At 34.5% G+C, this 17668-nt stretch overlaps 1 protein-coding gene across 5 annotated transcripts in view; it reads left to right on the forward strand.

Moving 5' to 3' along the window:
* LOC106870855 (beta-galactosidase) overlaps nt 1-17668 on the forward strand; it is a 157660-nt gene that overhangs the window by 120023 nt on the left and 19969 nt on the right. For all 5 annotated transcript variants that reach the window (XM_089357188.1, XM_089357180.1, XM_089357185.1 and 2 more), the window contains 5 exons: nt 750-805; nt 4542-4663; nt 9926-9966; nt 14835-14950; nt 16563-16634. In XM_089357188.1, coding sequence (XP_089213314.1) covers nt 750-805; nt 4542-4663; nt 9926-9966; nt 14835-14950; nt 16563-16634 — 407 coding nt within the window. The remainder of the gene's footprint in view (nt 1-749; nt 806-4541; nt 4664-9925; nt 9967-14834; nt 14951-16562; nt 16635-17668) is intronic.

Here is a 17668-nt window from a genome sequence, read left to right on the forward strand (position 1 = left end):
GGTAACTCAAATGTGGAACCTAAAAACAGAAATAATTCCTATCATAGTAGGCGCATTAGGTATGATAGAAAAACATTCAAACAATTAAGTAACAAAAATACCAGGACTTACAAGTATATATAAGATACAGAAAATAGCACTACTAGGCACCATACACATCCTATATAAAACACTTTCAATACAGTGAAAATGAGAGCACCACAACAAACCACAGCACATACCCAAGGCACACAGAGCTGTGCTCAGTAGTGCAGTGAAAACACATGATAAAAATAAGACCGAATAATAATAATAATAATAATAATAATAATAATAAGAGCACCCAGAGAGTGCAAACTTCTGCCAAGGTAACACCAATGTCCTCTCAATGATTAGCCGGAGATGATTTTTAAAATGAGAATATCTGAAATAAACTTGACTGCTCTCAAAAATTAAGTAAAAAAACTGGAAAAATAATCCAGAATCCTTGTCTGGTATCCTATCAATCCCAAAATCTAATTAGTTTGTGCCAGTCTCGAGGCCAAATATCTCTGAAAGTTTCATCTGAATCCATCCAGCAGTTCTTGAGACATCTTGTCCATGGACAAACAAACAAGCAAACAAACGCGACTGAAAACAATACCTTTGTCTTTGCTAAGGCAGAGGTAATAATAATGTAAATGTGATAAAAGCATTATGTATAAATCTTCCAGAATTTTCCAGTTAAAAACTTCTACTTATAAATAACCTTGTCATTCTTTTCTCTTCAGAAAATTTTACAAGAAGTTTTGCTGCACAAAGAGTAATTGAGCCTAGAGGTCCTTTTGTGAGTATTACTCTTCTAAAAGTGATTTTATTTAAAAATATTTTTTAAATTCTGTTTACAAAATAATATTCTTTAAGACAAATATACTTGATTGGGAATGCAATGTTAGCTTCTAAGAAAGGTTAAACACAAATGAACTGAGAGAGTTGCTAGGCATCAAATTTGGGTTAGAAATTAGTATCCTGACATGAATATTTTATGCTAATACATATCACGTATTGTGTAATGAATGGTTGGTAGCTGTTGAAGTACATCTGAAAAGATTTGGTAAAGGAGAAATAGTCAGACTGAATTTTTCAGTATTGGCCAACCTCTCCTTCATTGGACACTAAACTTGGCTTGCGAAGACCTGTTGGGGCAAGTGAAATCGAAATCGAAATCATGATGGCACCTGTACCAGTGGAGCGCTAACAGCACTGTCCGAACGTAATCATTGCCAGAGCAGCTGTCTGGCTTCCGTGCCAGTGGCACGTAAATAGCATCATTTGAGCGTGATCATTACCAGCGTCGCCTTACTGGCACGTGAAAAAACATTCAAGCTAGGTCATTGCCAGTGCCGCTGGACTGGCTCCTGTGCAGGTGGCACGTAAAATACACCATTTTGAGCATGGCCGTTGCCAGTACCGGAGTGATTGGCATTAGGAAGCATCCAGCTGTAGAAACTCTGCCTAATCAGATATGAGCCTGGTGTAGCCATCTGGTTCGCCAGTCCTCAGTCAAATCGTCCAACCCATGCTAACATGGAAGGCGGACGTTAAACGATGATGATGGTCTACACTGATAAAACGACTCATGATATAAACATCTGAAAAGGTGTATGGCAGACTTGTCTTGCTCATACTTATACAGAAAACAGATACCTAACCGATATAAAGTTTTCTTGTGGCTCATTTTCTCCATGAATTATCCATATCATAATTCTTATTGAAATACTGGTATTTTAGAATAGATTTAAAAAAATAGAAATATTGGTTTCAAATCTTGGCACAGTAATTTCAGGGGAGGGGGTAATTTGATTACATTGACCTCAGTGTTCAACCGGTACTTATTTTATTAATCCTGAAAGGATAAAAGGCAAAGTCAACCTTGGCAGAATGTGAAGACAGACAGAATGTTGCTAAACATTTTGCCAGGCGTGCTATTTTGTCTGAATTCTTGCACATTGATTCATTTAGATTAGTATTTTCATCTTGATTGTTATAGTTATAATGTTTCAACCACTCTACCTACCAACCTTCTTAAGGCACCTGTTGTAGTTAGCAGTCATGGGATCTCAAGCTAGTTCTTTCATTAAATCCATGGGAATAGACTATTCTCATTCCATTGTATATACAAGGGATTCAAATTACATCTTTGGTGAGTTAACTTGGGATTCCTTAATGACAATATGACTTTCATATAATTAAGATATCTTTGGCCTAATGAGTGGCTAGCTGAGCACCCCTTGTTGAGTAAATTATTACATCAGAGGATCTGTAAGCTAGGAAACATATGTAGCCTGGATTTTACCTGGTTCATAAGAAGCATCAGAAGCATCATAAGAAGCATCAGCTGTGGTGTGCAAGAGAGACGATTGCGCTGGTATAGACATGTGGCGAGAATGGACGAGGATAGCTGCGTGAAAAAGTGCCACACCCTAACAGTTGCGGGAACCCGTGGAAGAGGTAGGCCCAGGAAGACCTGGGCTGAGGTGGTGAGGCGATGTTAAACGACGATGATGATGATGATGATGATGATATATGTAAAATATGTATATATGTATATGTATATATATATATATATATATATATATATATATATATATATATATATATATATATATATATGTGTGTGTGTGTGTGTGTACCATAAAAAGTCAGGAGGCATCAGAAGTGAATATATTTATTTAACTTTAGAATTGTGGTCATTCCACAGGGATTGTTGGTGTAACCATGATAATTTGGTGACCTGTTGAGCTAGCTTTATTTTCATTGATTTGTGAATATACAATTATATAGTATAATGCATAGCATGCATATTTATGCAAATATGCAACCATAATTTATTCCATGTTATTGCTACTCAAAGAAGGCCTTAACCCTAAGGATGTCAAGTGGTCAAATAAATAAATTCACCTCTCATACCTCCTGGCTTTTTATAGTTTATATATACTCCTTATGAAATAATTTCATCGATTATTTCGTCTGGATTTCTGCTGCATGGACACTCCATATTGTGGTCTGTTAGTGGAGTCCATTAGAGGAATTCTCTGTGAAGGCCAAATTTATATATACATATATATATATATATATATATAAGTATTATTAATAACCACTGAGTGACTTAAAATGACTCAAGAGGTGAGAGTTTTATGTACTGGTACTTTGGTAAGTGCTAATGCATGAAACTATCATCCGTTATGTGACTTAATCTGATTATTAATAATAATAATAATAATAATAAAATATATATATATATATATATATATATATATAGGAATAATTTACAAAAAAACAGAAGACAAAGACAGGTGGTGTAGAAAACAAACAGATGTATTAGTATAACACTCGGGAAGTGAAAAAGTATTTAATGTTTTGAGCCTTCACTCTTCCACGGAAAGAAATAAGGAGAGAATATATATATATATATATATATATATATACATACATACATACATACATACATACATACATACATACATACACACACACACACACACACACACACTCATATTTTTGGTTCTAGTTTTCTGTCCATGTCACCAAATCCCCCCCCCCTCCCTCTCTCTATATATATATTGTTTTTTCTGAACCAGCTGTTGAACTTGCAATCCCTAGCTAAACTACTACAATTAACACTGAATCAACACATATTTTCTACGCCATTGTCTTACAGGACAGTTAAGTAATTAAGAGCTTTTAAAACTAACTTTTTATAGTTGTAGGATTAGTGTCCGTTATTAATTAAAATCTCTGTGGCAGGGAGCTGGCAGAATCATTAGCACACCAGGTAAAATGCTTAGCGTTATTTCGTCTGCCACAATGTTCTGAGTTCAAATTCTGCTGAGGTTGACTTTGCCTTTCATCCTTTTGGGATCAATAAATTAAGTACCAGTGAATTACTGGGGTCAATGTGATCAACTGTCCCCCTCCCCACAAAATCCAAACCTTGTGTCTATAGTAGAAAGGATTAATTAAAAACTCTCATATGGTGTTTATTTCTATGAGAGGCCTGTAGAAGAGGTAAATCTCTCAAATTAGTTTTAAAATGGAAAGGTGCTTTCACTGCACTACTGAACACAACTCTGTGTGCCTTGGGTATGTGCTGTGGTTTGTTGTGGTGCTCTTATTTTCACTGTATTGAAAGTGTTTTATGTAGGATGTGTATGGTGCCTAGTAGTGCTATTTTCTGTATGTTATATATACTTGTAAGTCCTGGTGTTTTTGTTACTTATTTGTTTGAATGTTTTTCTATCATACCTATTGGACCTGACATCCCTAAAAATGCATGGTCATGACTGTAATGTTGTTGATCATAGGGCTTCTAAATGAGAGCTTATCTGAGGGGGTGGTAAATGCCCCCACCACTACCACCAACAATAGTAACAGAAACAATTAAATACAACACTAAGAGGTGAAATAGTTATTAGAAAGAATTTTAAGCTTTCAGGCAATTGTTACTTTTTGTTAGGTTTTAAACAAATGACAATAAAATGTTTTAATTGAAAAATAAAGAGAATATGAAATGTCTGTTACAGGTTAATTCAGAATTTTACACTGGTTGGCTTGACCACTGGGGTGAGAAGCATCATACAGTTGATGCTGACAAATTTGCGGATAGTCTTGACTTGCTGTTAAGATATGGTGCAAATGTCAATATGTAAGTAATTTATTTATCAACTTCACATGTAAAGTAGTAGTAAGAGGTAAAGGTAAAGAAGAAAGATGGTAGAGATGGTATGCCAGACCAAACTCTCAAGGTAGGTAAGAATAAGAAAGGATATGATCAGGGAATCAGGTGAGGGAAAAGGTTGTGGGTAGTTTCTTAAGAATGTGAGGCGTGTGTGTGTGTGTATACAAGGTTTTTTTTTAGGTCATTTAGAAAAAGATGCATAATTAATCAAAGAAAAGCTGTATTGGAAAACAAATTCATACAAATAATCTTGAGAATCCTTTTATGACAACTATTCAATGAATCCACCAATGGTTGCTTCAATATGGGGTTGGAGGCTTTCACATGCTCAAATCAGATGATCTTTATCAGTTTTGGTCCTAGTGCTAGTTAAAGTGGACTTGAGAGACTGTATGGTGTTATGGAGGTGAAGATTGATCTCTCTCTCTCTCTCAATTACGTCCAGTGCTTGTGTCTGAGAGAACATGATCATGGAAATTGGCATGCATCCACACTTGGGTTCACCTAGTTTTATGGGATGGTGCAGTCTTGTTGGAAGATGCATGTTCTTCTTTCATGTATTCTATCTCTTCAGTGCCTGACAACTCTCTCCAACACCTCTGCGTAGATAGCAGTATTGACTCTTAAGTCCTGTGAAAAAAAATGAGGAAGTATGACATCTCCCTTATTGCTGATGACTCTCAGAACCATTACAGTTGCTGATAACTTAGTTTACATGACCTTCGAACATCATTTGGGTCTTTGCATAACCATCTATTGTTCCTTTGGTTTACTCTTTGATCCTAAATGAAGTTTTTTTCATCTGAGAAAAACCAATGCATTTCAACTTCTTGGTGTTTTAACTTGTTTAGCAGTTGGTTTGTATGGTTCAAATGATTCTCTCTTCTCACATCCAACATAAACTGACCTCTCTGCATCACTTATAACTTGTATTGGATGTCCTTATGTACAACTCTTCAGATGGTGCATTCTGAAACCTCGAGATGTTTTACAATGGCTCTGATTGACTTTGTAAGTTTCTTTTTATCAATTATTTCTTGGACTTTTTGTACAGAATTGTGTTCTGATGGTACAGAATTCTGTGCATGTATTTTGCATTTAGCTGATGTTGAATTTCTGACAGCAGCTTTCAGCTCCTTTTCAACTTCGACAACAAAAAATTGGGCAATTTTCTGCAAACAAGCTATCTCTGTATCACTATGGTGCACTTTTGAGGCAAAAATCACAGCGTGCTTTTTCATTTGCTAAGTCAGCCTGATATCTAACATTATTTACCTGTAAAGTAAGATAAAGAAAATAAGTTGGAGCTCTTGAAAGAGGTGTGTGTGTGTGTGTGTGTGTGCATGTGTGTGCGTGTGTGTGTGTGTATGTGTACACACACACACACACAATGTAAGGTCAATAGATAGTAAAAAGAACATAGGAAGAACAAAATTTGGCAAATATGGCATTAATTTTATGTTTAAGAAGTTGAACTGAGTGTCATACCATTTCAGGCACTAGTTCTTCATTAGAAAGAAAAGATTAAAGAAAAGAGCTATAGATGGGGGGAAGGGGAGAAAAGCAGTGAGTGTATGAAAATAAAAATAAAATTTATTACAAAATTAAAATTATCGACACTACATACTTAATGTATGTGAGTTACTAAACACTACAAAGTTTGGTTATTTCATCTAAGAGAAGCTTCTTTAATGAAACATAGTGTCAATAAATACAGCATGCTTCAAAACTAGGCAAAACAAAATTACCCTGGAAGTGAAATGAAAGTTTTATATATATATATATATATATATATATATATATATACACATATATATATATATATATATATATATATATATATATATATATATATATATATATATATATATATAAGGGTCTCGCTTAGACAAAATACTACAGTTTTGTAGTGTTTAACAACACACATACATTAGGTATGTGATACTGATAATGGTTACACATGAAACATGGGCAGTGACTGCAGAGAACATGCATAGGCTTGAAAGAAATGAAGCTAGTATGCTCTGTTGGATGTGTAATGTCAGTGTGCATACACAACAGAGTGTAAGTGCCTTGAGAAAAAAGTTGGACATAAGAAGCATCAGTTGTGGTGTGCAAGAGTGATGACTGTGCTGGTATGGTCATGTGATGCGTATGGATGAGGACAACTGTGTGAAGAAGTGTCATACCCTAACAGTGGAAGGAACCTATGGAAGAGGTAGACCCAGGAAGACCTGGGATGAGGTGGTGAAGCATGACCTTCGAACATTGGGCCTCACAAGCGACTGAGCTCTGACAAGTGACTGAGATCTTTGGAGATATGCTGTGCTTGAGAACACCCAGCAAGCCAAGTGAGATCATAGTCGTGGCCAATGCCAGTGCTACATAACTAGCCTGTTTAAAAACACCCTTTAATCATCAGGAAATGTCGTGCTTGTGAAGACCTGTTGAACCGAGTGAAATTGTAGTTGTGGCCAATGCCTGTGCCACCTGACTGACACCTGTGCAAGTGACATGTAAAAAGCACTATTTGAGCATGGCTAGTGCCAGTGCCGCCTGACTGGCATGTAGAAAGCACCATTCAAGCATGACTGATGCCAGTGCTGCCTGACTAGCTCCCGTGCCAGTGGCACATAAAAGCACCCACTACACTCTTGGAGTGGTTGGTGTTGGGAAGAGCATCCAGCTGTAGAAATGTTGTCAAATCAGATTGGAGCCTGGTGCAGCCTCCCAGCTTGCCAGTTCTCAGTCAAACCATCCAACCTATGCCAGCATAGAAAGCAGACATTAAATGACGAGATGATTATATATATATAATTCATTCATTCATTTGCTCATTTATTGTTTGTTTTTCTATACTAGCAAATTTTAGTTAGGAGTATTTGAGACAGGATTTTACAGGTGGAAGCTGTTATTGTTGTTTCTTCTCTTAATTATTCCACATTCTCTGTATACTGCAGCAGCAATGGCATTCTTTTATATCTGTTTTTCCCTGTTGATATGGATTGTGTGATTGTTGTACCATCTTGTGTTCCCCTTCATCATCTGCAACACACAATAATAGGGAAAACTGGCCGTCATTGTTGCTATGTTATGTTTTAAATTTTAGTCCAAGAAGATGCAGCACTCAAGACCATTAAAGATATTCTCAGTTTTGCTGAGACAGAAGCAGCTGCTGCTCAGTTTGAACTGCAATAAGTTAATGTCTGTGAAGTAAAAATGAGTTGATGGGGACTTTCATAGAGGTGTGATACACTCTCTAAGAAAGAACTGAGTAAAGTGATTAGTACCAGGGTTTGTTAGGTGAGATACAGTAGGGATAACAAAAAGAGCAGAGGTGGATACATTGAAAGATCTCTGGTGGAAAGTGTATGTAACTTGGCTTTGTTACTGTTTAGCCTTTGATCAACTCTAATTGAGCTGATGTAGAGAAAGAAATCCTTGTTCTTAATCCAATGTAGGATCAGGGACATTCCAGTCATGACCAGCATGTCATTTCAACCCTTTTGTTATCAACTCACCTGATATCATCCTTAGTTTTATGAATCAAATTAATTCTTTTAAAATGATGTAAATTAAAATCCTTTCATCAAAATTTCAAGTTAATTTATGTTCCTGAACTAGATAAGAATGAAATTATTTTTCTAATTTCATGAATATTTTCAAAATTAATTGAGACAATGGCAGAGAATTTTAACATTTTCATGGTAACAAATGGATTAAAGGTATCTAGGGTTACATTAGCTAACATATCCGTTCCATTTTTAAAACAATGGAGTATGATTTATTTAGTTGCTGTATTTGGCAGGTTAAACTAACACAGAAAGAATAACTCATTGTCATGTTTATAGGTTTATATTATAGGTTTATATTTAATTCCAGCTGATCTAAGCTATATCAGAAAATAAATAATATGTGGCAAAATACTTTGTAACTCAATGTCTCTCCCATTCCTTCCGTTACTCCATCTCTTCATGCAGTAAAACTATCTGACTGTTTTTACATTTAAATGTGATACTTTAAATGTGGAGACAGTCATCTTCTTGCAGCAATGTCACAGGCAGCATAATGGAGACATGCACAGTAATAAATAAGGTCAGGCACATCAATAAGGATTCCTAACATTAATTCATTTGATTGACTACTCTCCTTAAGAAATGAACATTAAACTGAAGGAGAAGGAGGTGATGGTGGTGGTGATGGTTTCGGCAGCAGCAGTTATAGATTTGAATCAAGTAAACTTATAAGAAGGAAGAAAGGCTGCTAGGCATTTTCTCCAATGCACTAATGATTTTGTCAGCTTGCTAAACTGCTGCCCTTGTGGCAAATTTTGAAACCATTATTAAGGTGGCAAGCTGGCAGAATCATTAGCATGCTGGATGAGTTGCTTAGTAGTATTTCACCTGTTGCTATGTTCTGAGTTCAAGTTGCCTTTCATCCTTTTGGAGTCAATAAATTATGTACCAGTGAAACACTAAGGTTAATGTGATCAACTAGTCCTCTCCTGCTAAATTTCAGGCCTTGCATCTTGTTCAGCACAGTAATGATTCAGCAAGCTCACTGCTTTAATAGTTATAATAATGCTTTCTACTACAGACATCAGGCCTGAAATTTTATGGGGTGGGGGTTGGTCAATTAAATCAACCCTGGTGCTCAACTGGTATGTACTTATTTCATTAACCTTAAATGGATGAAAGACAAAGTTTACCTTGGCAGAATTTGAATTCAGAACGTAAAATTAGACATATGTCACTAAGTATTTTGTCTCACATCTTAACAATTCTGCCATTATATTAATAATGATTACAAGAAAACTGCCTACCACTACAGAATTGGGATCTTAAAATCAAGGTGCCACATAAAAAGCATTGGTGTGGGTGCTGGTGCCATGTAAAAAGCACTGGTGATTGTGTCATGTAAACAGAACCCAGTACACTTTGTAGAGTGGTTGGCTTTAAGAAGGGCATCCAGCCATGGAAACCAAGCCAAAACAGATTATGGAACCTAATGTGACCCCTGTTCTTGCCAGTTTCTGTCAAGCCATCCAACCCATGCCAGCTGGGAAAAATGGTCGTTAAATGTTGTTGATGATAATTATAGTAGTAATGATAAGAATTGTCCTGTAAGCTTATCAACAAAGATTAAAGATGAGAAAGTTCGGATTAAGATGATTTTATTGTTTTTCTAACAATTAGAATTCTTTCAAGCATTATTCATATATTCCTCTAGGTACATGTTTGAAGGTGGGACCAACTTTGGATTTTGGAATGGTGAGTTTCCTAAATTTCCTTTATAATTCCAATAATATATATCCACTATTCTCTACATATTACTCTTGCTCTTTTACCAATTTCAGTTCTAGACCTCTATATCATGTTTTCCTTTTTTGTATTTTGTATCAATCAGTCCCTTATTGTATCACACTAAGCAAAAATGTTCAATACCTCTGCAAATCTTCATTTAACCCTGTGAACCTTGTGTATTAATTAGGAAGCACCTATCCTGTGTATCACATGTGTGACACAGAACATATTTCTCGGGCATCCAGGTATCATATGTTATACACATTCCCAGTCTTTTCCACCTACCAGAATAACTCTGGACTTATGAAGGAAAGCTTTATATTTCTCAGAACATATGAAACAAAGGTTAATTAAATGTCTAAAAACAAGCATCGACATTTAAAATGAACTTATGAAAGTGCTTTGGACAGGTAAAAGGTTAAATGCAATTTGGTTTTTTTGGTTACAGAAACAGAATTTTTTTCTTAATGCTATAAGATATTGCAAATGTATATTACAAATGTTAGCTATCTCAATCAGCCTTTAATGGCATAAAATTACACATTGCAGTAGAGAACATTTTTTGTTGTAATATAGTAAGTTTTAACTTTATATTTCTGACGCGACTCTATCTATCTTTGTATCTTTCTCCCCCTCTCGTTCTTCCTTCTGTTGTTCTTTGCCTCTCCCCTTCACTACTATATCTCTCTCTCTCTTCCTCCCTGTCTCTCGTTGCTCACCTATATTCTACTTCCTCCCCTTTTTTTCTTCCGGCTTCTGCCTCCTTTCTTATCTTGGCTACTGCCAAGCCAACACGAACTTCTTCTCTCTCCCTTCCAGTTCGTCTCATCACAGCGTTCAGTATACATATATATTTTTTCACGTCTGGCTCTATTAGCCCTTCTTGCTTATTTTCACTGTTTCATTTTCCTGTCATGTTTTCTGTTCGCCACAATATTCCTCCGCACTACAAATTTAATTTGTTTCCATGGGAAGAGCCATTCTAACAATGCGTCCTGCCCTAACTCTTTGAAACGCTTAGTTTTAGAATGGTGGCAGCTGATGAAGGAAATGTTCTCTATGTGGCCTGTGTGTTTTCTGTACTTTGTTTATCATTTTGTCCACGTTTTTTTTTTGTGATGTCCTGTACCTAGATATGCATCTATATATACATGTAGATGTAGGTATGTACATACATGTACTTATATATGCATATACTCACATATTATTTGTATTATATATCTTTTTAGCTCTATTCTTTTCCAGTTTAGTGGGTTATAGCAACTTGAGAAAAGGAGTGGCTATAACAATTGAAGTAGTGCAATCTTGACTGAGGCGTGTCGTATTCAGCTTTAGTGCAATTAGAAAACAACACATACTCCCCCTCTCTCTCTCTATGTTTGAAAATATGAACTTGCCATCTTTGTACAAACTTACTGTAAAAACCCATGTAAATTGTGCACCTGTGTAATTTACGAAGGTGATTTTCAGGATAAAAGTTGTTAAAAAAAGCTTCTACTCATGTAGAATTAGCATCCAAAAGTTTACAGAATTGCTGATATGGCCAGGGGGAAAAGGCTTTCAGTTTAGTTGTATTTAGCATAATTTCACTTACTTATGGTTAGATTTTATTAAATTTTCATTAAATAAAAATAATTTCTGTTGAACAGGTATCACATTAAAAGCTATTAAATTATGAAGTGTTTGTGTTGTCTATGTAAATAAAATCGGTTTTATGAGACTGACACATGTCAGTCCAGTTTACTCATTTGGTATACCCTCCATCTCCTCCCTTATGAGACTGACAGTGGCAGTCTGCTTTAGCCATATCCTGCTATGTCATTCTCTGTATACCCTCCTCCTCCCTCGATGTTAACATTCCAATAATAAAAATAAATGAAAAATATGATGCTGATTGTGTGTGTGTTTGTGTGCATGTAACTGTATGAGACTGTATGTTTATGTGTGTTTGTGTGTGTACATGTAACTGTATGAGATTGTGTGTTTGTATGTATATGTAACTGTATGAGACTGTGTGTGTTTGTGTGCACACACACACATGTACTTGTATGAGACTGTGTGTTTGTGTGTCTCCACATAACCTGAAATAACCAAAATATTATTTTACAAATTGTGAGCATGTATATATGATATAATGAAAGAAATTGTTGATACAGTGCTCAGGTGCACTACAACTACTACAATTTTAAAAAAACAACGCTTTCAGGTGTACTGTTGGTGGAATTCAGGAAACATGGATGTTTTAAAGGTTGTAGTGTCTCGACAGCTAACAAATGATGCAGGTAGTTTATTCCATGCTTCAGCAATTATGAGCATGAAAAAATGTTTCTGAAAGTCATGGGTGCAGTGTTGCTTTTTGATTTTAGAAGCATGTCCGCGAGTGTTTGTCATATGGAATTCAAAAAGGTGTCCAATGTTGTTGTTGGAAAGATGGTGGATAATCTTGTTTATAATAAACTTTATTTTACTTTCTTGTCCACAAGAGATTATGTCCACTCTCTAGCATACTGCTGTATGTCTTCTCAAACCATGATCACAGGAAAAGTTGTTAAGAATTATCAACAAAAACAAAGCTGATAAATATGCACAGGTGTTGCAAATTAAGTTTAATTACCAATAAACATCAACTTGGATGACACTTTACTCAACCAAGTAAAATATGTAAAATATGGCCTGGACTGTGATTACCAGCATGTACGTTAGACTTCAAAAAGTAGTTAACCATTTAATGGTTTTAGTAAATTTATACAGAAAAAGTAAGCATTATACCGTCCAACATAAATAAAAGCCAACTTCATTAAATTTAAGCCTATTAAATGAGTCAAATTCCAGTGCGAATATTTACGTTTTGTATGTCTTTTTGCAACAACAAAAATTTCTCAAAAAATTCTGCAAACTATCTACTCATGTAATTTATCACATAGCTCTTTAAACCGTTAGCATATCAACCAGCCACACCAAGCCCAAATATTCTACCTATTTTATGTTCAAACCAGCCAGATCTGGCCTGTTACACCTATACCTACTATGTCATTCTCAAAATAATCACATCATTGAAATCCTGAAGCTACAAAATAATACATGATTAATTGAAAAAAATATATGAATAAATAAGCATTACATATTGCAGAGTAATCTGAATGCTAAAGGATTAATCCAGCAGGTATTTTTATTAAGATGTAGCTCCTTTGCATGCATAATGATCTGCAGGTAGTTTTGTGTGATTGTCCTACATCTTTTGATGAAATTGATGGCTTGTAGGGGAAGATTCTCGCTTTATGGATGGAATATAATCAGCAAGATTGAGTTAGATGAATTTGAATTGGTTTTGTTTTCAACACTTTTTGAACACATCAGCACTCAACACCATTAAGCTATATACATATGCATCATGCATGTACACACACACACACACACACATACATACACACAAACATGCATGTATGTATGTACATATTTATGAATGTACATAGTGTGTTTATATATGCATGTATGTATTTATGTATGTGTGCAAGTATATATATATATATGTATGAGTATATATATATATATATATATATATATATATATATGTTTGAGATATTTCTGAACATATGAAACTATTAGTAGCACTTAAAGACATGTATTGTGTCCTTTAAACAAATAATATTTGTCTCTCACCAGATGGAGTACTTTTTTTGTTATCTTTCTATAATGGAACAGTACATATATATATATATATATATATATATATATATATATATATATGTATATATATGTATATATATATATATGTATATATATATATATGTATATATATATATGTATATATATATATGTATATATATATATGTATATATATATATGTATATATATATATGTATATATATATATGTATATATATATATGTATATATATATATGTATATATATATATGTATATATATATATGTATATATATATATGTATATATATATATGTATATATATATATGTATATATATATATGTATATATATATATGTATATATATATATGTATATATATATATGTATATATATATATGTATATATATATATGTATATATATATATATATGTATATATATATATGTATATATATATATATATATATATATATATATATATATGCATGTAATATAGTGTGTGATATATTGAAGCAGTTACGGTGCATTCAATAGATAGTTCATCTGAGTGATCTGTATATTTCCCAGTATTTGAAGTTTTACATCTTTGAGATCAAATTTCACCAGTGTCAACTTTGTCTTGTATTCCTTCCTTCTTTATCATTAAAATTAATATCAGTGAATTCAGTTAATTATAACTACTACCATAAAAGTGACTTGTGTCTAGATAAAATAAGATTTATTTTTCCCATTGTTATTGTCTTAATTGACCAAAACTCCATCCTACTGAAAAAATTCTGCTTTTATAGTGAAAATGGACTTGATTTGTACATGATCGCTTTCATTATCTACTTCAGCAATCCCACAATTCCATGCTGCTGACTTATCACAAACCTAGTGACTATGTTGCCATTTTTATCAACTCTTGCTAACTGCTCATAATCCGTCCTGTCTTATTCAGTCATGTTCAAAAGCATTCTAGTTGTAGATATGTAACATACTAGTACACATTAACCTAATTAATCATTTCCAGTTTCCCCCCTGCTTGTATGTCTGTAGAGTCTGTAAGGATCTTCATTGGCAATGGGTACTTCTCTGACCCCTTTGTACTTATGAAAAAAAATGATTTTTTCAAATTAAAAATTTAAAAAGAACATAAAACTAAGCCCTTCCTTTACAAGTCAAAATAAATTATTATTTTCCTTCATTATCAGGAGCCAATAATCCTCCTTACCAAGCAGTGCCAACTAGTTATGATTATGATGCTCCTTTAACTGAAGCTGGTGATCTCACTCCTAAGTATTTCAAGATCAAAAATGTCATTTCCAAAGTGAGTACTTGATTTTCCAACTTAACATGTTTTATTTTCAACCTCAATTTTTAGAATTCTGTTCCAATTCATTGTCACTTGAGGAAATGCCATTAACATCAGTTTCTTAACAAGCAATGCTACTAAAACCACAAAGCTTATAACTAGTTAATAACGTGATTTGAAGAAAATGAACCAATTGAAGGATTAAGTTCTTACATATTGAAACAATGATAACTTTAGAGCATGATTCTGATTTACTGAAAGAGCTTATTTGAAATGAAGTTGAATTTTGAGTCTGTATCCGTCATATCAATTGTAGTTAAAAAATAAGCTTAAACAGTTACAAAATGATCCTGTGTGAACCAATAAGAGCCCCCTCTTATTTACCATAATCCTCCAGGCCATAACAGAGGAACTTAAGACTAGCTCCCTTGGGAGCTCTTCTATGCTGGCGACCTTGTTCTTATGGCGTGGAAGCACAGTCTGGAATCAAAGGGCCTTAGAATTAATTTAGCAAAGACCAAAATCTTAGTAAGTAGGGAAACAGACAAATCACTAATATCTTCATAGAGCTGGCTTTGCTTGATAAGTAGAAAAGGTGTTGGTAAATCTCTGTATGGTGTACCGAATGCAAGCTATGGAGACATACAAGGTGCAGCGTTATCATGGGAAGGTTAATAGAGAAAGTAGACTTGGTGTGACATATGCAGGTACAATAAACACTAAGAATGTACAGAAAATAAACTTCAACAAATGTTTGGAGGAATCCTTAGAAGTAGTTTCCTTGAGAGAAAGTCTTCTTTTCCCAAGTCTTGTTGGTTTGAATTGTCATCAGCGATTCTGTAACTGCTTTTTTCTTGGTAGGAGTATTGTCTCTACACATACCCATTTTTAACTTTCGGAAGAGGTGGTCTACGTTAGTCTGGCCTCTATCCTTTGACATGTCCAACATGGAAGGCCCATCCAGGAGCTTGCACTCTGCTGGTTCAATTCTCAGGATCATTGAGGCACTTAGGCTACTACACCACAACAGGGACTGGACCTTGTGGTGGTGGCACATTCAGTGCCATTAGCCAAATCTACTCTGTTGCAGGCATTCAAACAAGCCTCTAATTTGAGAATAACTTTCTCTTTTCTTGCCTCAGTGAACATGAAAAAAATCAAGGATCATGAACAGTGCTCTTCTCTCTCTGACTAAAGGATTAAGAAAAGAGCCTATTCCACTTGAAGTCGTGATTGGCCAATTTCTGTTGATCACATGGGTAATGTGCTTTCCAGGTGAAGTTGTGATTGGTCAGACTTGCTGATCATGTGGGCAACGTTCCAGTGAATTGCAACAACTGGTAATGGCTGAATATTCTCACCACAAATCAAAGGCTGCCTTTGAAGCACAAACCCACATCTTTCATGTTCTCTCAAAGTTTATAAATTCCTATGACATCAAGAACAACAATATTGTTAAAACAAATGCATATGAAAATAATAAACTAATGTATTAGGAAGCATCTGAGTATTTTAAATAGTCATATACAACTTACTGGATTATTTCTGTTTTGTTTCCTTAGAAAATATAATTACTGTCACATTCCCCATTGAAATCATATACTAAGTTATTCTGTTTTATTTCAAGTATTTTCCTGTAGAGAAAGCTGTTCCACCTTCAACACCTAAAGCAAACTATGGCAAACTATTTCTTCAAAAGGTAAGTTTATTTAATTTTTTTTTACTATTTTTAGAATTAGACTATCTTAATTTACTGAAAGAATTAATTTTAATAAAAAAAAAACATTTGTGTGTGTGTGTGTGTGTGTATGTACATATATTTATATTGGATAATAAGATGAATGGTTTACACCTGGTAGCTTAAATTCTTGTATATTCCATCTTTCGTCTTTCATTTGTCATATATATATTATTATTAAAGCTGCAAAAATATCACAAAAAACTACTACTCAGAGTTTCATGTTCCTATTCATTGGGCAGTTGTAATCTAGGACAGGAGCCTGAAACTCTGAGTAGCAATTTTTTGTGATGTCTTTGCAGCTTTAATAATAGAGCATTTTATTCTGCCTCCGGTATTTGAGTACTATTTTTTCCTTGCTTCACATTTATGTGCTTACTTGGGTGTATATATATATATATATATATATATATATATATATATATTTAGGCACAGGCATAGCTGTGTGGTAAGAAGCTTGCTTCCCAACCATATGGTTCTGGGTTCAGTCTCACTGCGTGGCACATTGGGCAAGTGTCTTCTGCTATAGCCTCAAACCAACCAAAGCCTTGTGAGTGGATTTAGTAGACGGAAACTGAAAGAAGCCCATCATAGGTTTATATATTTGTGTGTCTGTGTTTGTTCCAGCACCACCATTGCTTGACAACTGATGTTGGTGTGTTTACTTCCCCATAACCTAGTGGTCTAGCAAAAGAGACCAATAGAATAACTACTAGGTTTACAAAGAATAAGTCTTGTGGTCGATTTGTCCGACTAAAGGTGGTGCTCCAGCATGGCTGCAATCAAATGACTGAAACACAGAAAAGAATAAAGAATATAAAAATATAATAATAAAACTAAATTTCTATCTGTCCATGTGGGACCCCTGTATCGCAGTCTGCATTTGCTCTACATAGACATATTATACCTTTTTGGAATCAGGATGAACCCAGGATTGAAAATCTGCGATTTGTTTGGTTCTTGAACATCCAGCATTGAGATCTGATTTAAAAGCA

This window comes from Octopus bimaculoides, chromosome 1 (genome assembly GCF_046866305.1).
Source record: "Octopus bimaculoides isolate indiv1 chromosome 1, ASM4686630v1, whole genome shotgun sequence".
Classification (NCBI taxonomy): domain Eukaryota; kingdom Metazoa; phylum Mollusca; class Cephalopoda; order Octopoda; family Octopodidae; genus Octopus; species Octopus bimaculoides.